Raw genomic sequence first — 5,292 nt, 5'->3', positions numbered from 1 at the left:
TTCCGTTAGTGGTTGGAAAAACAAGTTGCAGGGAAAGGAGGGGTGGTCAAATTTGTTACAGGGGGTACTTGATAGAAACAATATAGCAGTTTAAGTCCATTTAGTAGGGTAGGGTACTTTTGCCTGGGTGGGTAGTGGTAGCGAAAAAGATAAGAATCTGTAACGAAAAGGAAACCGCCATGTCAAAGATCCAACGGAAGTAACGGTTCTACTTGGAGTGACTAAATGCGGAAATTTGGCTGAGGGAATGCTGAAGCCGATGATGGAGTGGAGTAGGAGGGAGGGGAAGGGAACAAAGTGAGAGGGAGGGGAAGGGAATAAAGTGACGGGAAGGGAAGGAAGGAGAAGGGAAGGGAAGCAGGCAAGGCAAGGGACTCGGGCAATTGGCCGGAAGGGAAGGGAAGGGAAGGGAAGGGAAGGGAAGGGAAGGGAAGGGAAGGGAAGGGGAGGGGAGAGAAGCCTTGAAGGGAAGGCAAGGCAAGGCAAGGGAAGGCAAGGCAAGGCAAGGCAAGGCAAGGCAAGAAAGGGAAGGGAGGATAACTTAGTAAGATAGAGAAGGACTCGAAAGGATGTAGGATTGCTATACTCCGAGGTTCCGAAGTTCTCTGAAAGTAACTCTTGCCTCATCGGTTGTCTTCAGGAAACTAGACTCAGACTCGGAAGTTCTCAGAGTCAGCCGTCGGCCATTGTGGTAACCGCAATGGTCTTCCAAATTGTACAGGTGAGGATGTAGGAGACGCGATCAAACTGTGTAAGATAGGAGATGGGTTCTGAACTCCTCTCCTTCTTGTCTTATTCCGATGGTCTTGCCTTCCTCCTCCTCTTGCCTGTCGGTCATACGGTGACGATCGTTTGTAGATATTGTACATGAGCGAGCTGCAAGATGTCTGCTGGGCCTGGACAAATGCTGGTCGCCAGCAGGTGAGATGATGAGAAGAAACAGGAGGAGAGTCCCTTGAAAGCTGCTGCTGCGTTGATGATGAGGATGAGGATGATGAGGATGAGGATGACACTGATGATGACACTGATGATGATGATGATGATGATGGCGATGATGATGATGATGACACTGGCGATGATGATGACACTGATGATGATGATGATGATGGCGATGATGATGATGATGACACTGGCGATGATGATGATGATGATGATGATGATGATGATGACTTCCTCTTCATCCCCTTCCCTCCCATGCTTCTCCTCACCCTCGTGGCAGGTGGAGGGTTCTGGCCGCAGAAGCCGCAAGTGTGCGAGGCCGTCGACCCCGCGAAGGTTCTTGTGCTGATGGAGGGAGCGACCTAACGTGAAGGAACAGCTACACAAGTGCTTCGACGAGGATACGATCTGTCCTACCACCAACTCATCTCCCTCCTACTGCAAGGATGGGGCTACGTTCTAGAGTGGAGGATGAATGTGTTTCTGTGTATATAGGGGGAGGGGCTACGGGGATGAGGAGGAGGACGGTAGGTGCAGGAGGAGGAGGCGAGGTGAGAGGAAGCTAGGAGCAGGGGCAGGAGGGGAAGGAGAGAGGGAGGAGGAGGGAGGATGCAGGTTATTGAGATCAGCTACATGAAAAGAGACTGTTGGAACAACTTCCTCCTCCCTCCCCCCCCCTCCCATCTCGCTCCTCCTCATACCAGTGTCCCCGAGTAAACCTCCAGCGTTCGCTTCCCTGCCTGCTCATTCTACGTCAAGACTCTCGACGGCTTCTCTCGTCTGCTCACCAGCCGCTGGACCGGACTCGCCGAGTCTCCTTGCCCATGGGAGGAGTTGGTTGTGGCCCAGGAGAGGCTGTTGAGATGGACGGAGGAGGAGGAGGAGGAGGAGGAGGAGGAGGAGGAGGAGGAGGAGGAGGCGTTCGGGTCTGGAAGTTCGCTCCTGTCCTTCCTCCTCCTATCGTCTACCTCCTTCCGCAGCCCCAGCACCCGCCCCAGCACCATCCCCATCCTCTCCTCGACATCGTCCAAGAGGGTCTCAAAGTAGCTCAAGTCCGCCAAAGTCTCCTCCTCCCTCCTCTCCTCCCTCCTCTTCTCCTCCCTCCTCTTCTCCTCCTCCCTCCTCTCCTCCTCCTCCTCCCTCCTCTCCTCTTCCCTCCTCTTCTCTTCCCTCCTCTTCTCCTCCTCCCTCCTCTCCTCCTCCTCCTCCCTCCTCTCCTCTTCCCTTCTCTCCAGCTGCCGCAGCCGCCAGTTCTCCTCCATGGTCGCAGCCAGGTCCTCTCCAAGAGCCACCGCCTTTCTCCAGCTCTCTTCTCCCCTCCTCGCTGCCGCCCGGAGCTCCGCCTCCTCCTCCCGCATGCAGCTGATGACTCGTCCCTGCTCCTCCCTCCTCTGCTCGCTCAGCAGGAGGGCACATCGTAGCTGCTCCATCCTATCTGACCGGGCGAGTTGGAACCAGGAGCTCGCGGCTCTGACCCTTGCCCGACGGTTGGAGAGGGAGGAGAAGCAGCGAGCAGCGAGGGAGGAAGCTGAAGAAGCAAGGAGGTAGGAGGACAGCCAATGGCTCCATGCCCACCAGAGACAAGAGCAGGAGGAGGAGGTGGTGGTGATGGAGGAGGAGGAGGAAGTAAGTTTGACGATCTGCTTCCTCCACTTCCTCCACCTCCCCACCATCATCCATTCCATGAAGCATCTTGCCGTACAGCCGGCGGCCAGCTGGAGGAGGAGGAGGTCTTTCTGAGCCCTGTGCTCCTCCCGAGCCCTCTGGAGCACGCTCCTCCACTTGATCCACAACCTCCACAAGCTCCTCTCCTCCTCCTCCCTCCTCCTCTTCCCCAGCACCCTCTCCACCATCTCAGCAGGGCCTTGCGCGTCCTGACCCGTCGTGCTGGGCAAGGTCTTGTCGAGAAGGAGGAGGAGGAGGAGGAGGGGAGAAGAGGCCCACGCTCGCACTGCCCTCTTCTTCGCCGCTGCTCTCGTCTTCTCTGCAGCTGCAGCGAGCACCCTCCTTCTCTCCCTCCTCCTAGTCCCCGCCTCCTCCCAGCAGCTCAACACTCTTCGGAGGAGCGCGAGGGAGGAGGAGGCGGCGGCGGAGGAGGAACGACTTTCGTTGTCCTCCTTGAGCTCGAGCAGCAGCAGCATCCTCCTCCAGAACTTTCGCACGAGGGAGCAAGAGAACTTTTTTCTCGCACTCTCCTCCACCTTCTTGCTGCCCGCACGCAGCTTCTGCCATTCCTCCAGCGTCGTCCGCCTCCTCCTCTGCTCCTGCTGCGATCGTAGGAGGTCAACCAGTCCCTTCCTCCCTCCTGATCGACCTCGTTGCTCCTTCAAGGTCAGCACCCGCCGTCCTAGAGCTCTCCTCCGGAGCCGGCACGCGAGGAGGGGGAGGGGGAGGAGGAGGTGCCATGACGTCCTCGTGGCGTCCGTCCACGCTGCCATGGCCCGCTGTAGAGCGCGAACATAGGAGGAGGAAGAGGTGTAGGAGAGGAAGAACGGGAGGAAGAGAAGAGCTGCAGAGGGAGGAGGGGAAGGAGGAAGGAGGAGTGAGAAGGCTCGACGTTTCGTCTTCAACCTCCTCCTGTTTGCGATGCAGCGGCAGGAGCGCCGGACGTGCTGCCTGCCGTGGAGGAGGAGGCGCCATGAAGAGAAGCAGAGCGCGAGGGAGCGGAGGGAGCGGCGGGACAAGAGGATGGAGGAGGAGGAGGAGAGGAGGGAGGAGGAGAGGAGGGACTGGAGCGAAGAAATTCTCCAGAACAGGAGGAGGCGAGCGGTGTAACGCCTTCTCCTCCTGTTCCTGCTGTGTTCGACCGCACTTCTGCTGGAGTTTGAAGGTTTGCTACATGCTCGCCATGCCAGGAGGAAGCTGAACAGGAGGTAGACGTCCTGCTGCCGGCGATGACTTGCGAGCTGGTAGAGGCTGTCGAGGTGAAGGATTCTCGCCCGCCACTGAGCAAGGACGGAAGCACAGCCCTGCCTCCTCCTCCTCCTCCTGATCCTCAGAGAGCAAGCACGCAGCCTCCTGCAGTCTCGCACTCGCTCTCTCAACTCCTCCCAGGCCCTCCGCACGGTCGCCTGCTGCCTCCTCCTCCTCCTCCGCTGGCTTGCGTGACGGTCAGCCGTCGTTGTCAGGGCAAACGACCTCCACCGAAACAAACTTGCTGTCTTGACGAACTTGTCTTCTCTTCTTGCCGCAAGGATGTCAACACCTTCAAGTAGAGTCGTTGTTGTCTTCCACATGACCAACCACAAGTGCAACTGCGACCTCTGACAACTTGACACGCGAGCTTGCAGCTCCTGCGACTGAACAACGCACTGGAAGCGCGTCCAGTGGTTGAAACATCCAGACAGCAGCAGCCTGCGAGCAGAGATGAGGAGCGAGGACAGGAGCCTTCTTCTCCCTCGCTCCCCGCAAGCGTCCAAGAGAGAGCACAGGGCGTCGTAGCATCGACGCAGCAAGCATCTCCCAGCATTGCGCAGCTGTCGACTGACAGAGCAGACAAGAGTTGACAGCAGCAGACGGTTGGTCTTGAACATGTTGAAATGATTCCTGAGGCTATGAAGTCTTTCCGTCTCCTCGCATCGCGCTACCAAACTCTCCGTCCTCCTGTCCAGTCCCGTCCTCACGCGCCTGACCTCGTCCTCGGCTGCGTCCAGAGCACGTCGAGCTTCCTCCTCCTCCTCCCTTATCCTCTTCAAACCCGCAAGAAAGTCCATCCTCATCTCCTCCTTCTCCCTCTCGCTCCTCGTCTCCTGCAGCCTCCTCTCCTGCATCTCGCCCAGCCTCCTCCTCCTCTCTTCTTCCAGCCTCGCCCCCGTCATCGTCAGCTCTGCCTGCATTCTCTTCGACACGATTTTAGCCTGCAAGCAGAGCAGCATGTCAGAACTTGCGTATCAAGACATAAGTGCCTTCCATCACCTTCTGACCTTGTTTCATCAACAACTCAACCTCCTCAACAGCATCGCCGAGCTCAGACTGCAGCTGGGACATGCAAGAACGCAGACTTGTCCTGAGGAGTTGTATCGTCTCGACAGTGTGAGTTTGTGTCTGCTGCCTGTAGAATCTGAGCTCTTGCTTCTCTTGATCTGCAGCTGAAAGGTTCCAAAGACTGAAGAACAATCTCTTCAAATGTCTTGTTGAGGCGAGTTGATGGCAATGTTGAGACGCTCGTTTCTGTTCTGAGATGATACAAGACATGTAAGATTCACAGACTAGGTAGGTGATGGTGATATGATGATGATGAAGGAGGAGGAGGAGGAGGAGGAGGAGGAGGGAGGAGGAGGAGGAGGAGGAGGAGGAGGAGGAGGAGGAGGAGGAGGAGGAGGAGGACGAGGACGAGGAGGAGGAGGAGGAGGA

At 57.2% G+C, this 5,292-nt stretch overlaps 2 protein-coding genes across 2 annotated transcripts; one reads left to right on the top strand and one right to left on the bottom strand.

Moving 5' to 3' along the window:
• Nucleotides 1-883: 883 nt before the first annotated feature.
• GUITHDRAFT_121731 (hypothetical protein) lies at nt 884-1,305 on the top strand (the record flags this gene model as incomplete). The annotated part of the gene is made up of 2 exons (XM_005819028.1): nt 884-921; nt 963-1,305. 2 exons carry the CDS (start codon nt 884-886, stop codon nt 1,303-1,305), a joined length of 381 nt encoding a protein of 126 aa, XP_005819085.1.
• Nucleotides 1,306-4,050: 2,745 nt separating this feature from the next.
• GUITHDRAFT_121730 (hypothetical protein) lies at nt 4,051-4,926 on the bottom strand (the record flags this gene model as incomplete). The annotated part of the gene is made up of 3 exons (XM_005819027.1): nt 4,051-4,122; nt 4,179-4,796; nt 4,855-4,926. 3 exons carry the CDS (start codon nt 4,924-4,926, stop codon nt 4,051-4,053), a joined length of 762 nt encoding a protein of 253 aa, XP_005819084.1.
• Nucleotides 4,927-5,292: the final 366 nt, after the last annotated feature.

The sequence above is a fragment of the Guillardia theta genome, assembly GCF_000315625.1.
Source record: "Guillardia theta CCMP2712 unplaced genomic scaffold GUITHscaffold_249, whole genome shotgun sequence".
NCBI classification, from domain to species: Eukaryota; class Cryptophyceae; order Pyrenomonadales; family Geminigeraceae; genus Guillardia; species Guillardia theta.
Note: the sequence above shows the minus strand (reverse complement) of the source record. Positions and strands in the feature narration are given on the sequence as shown.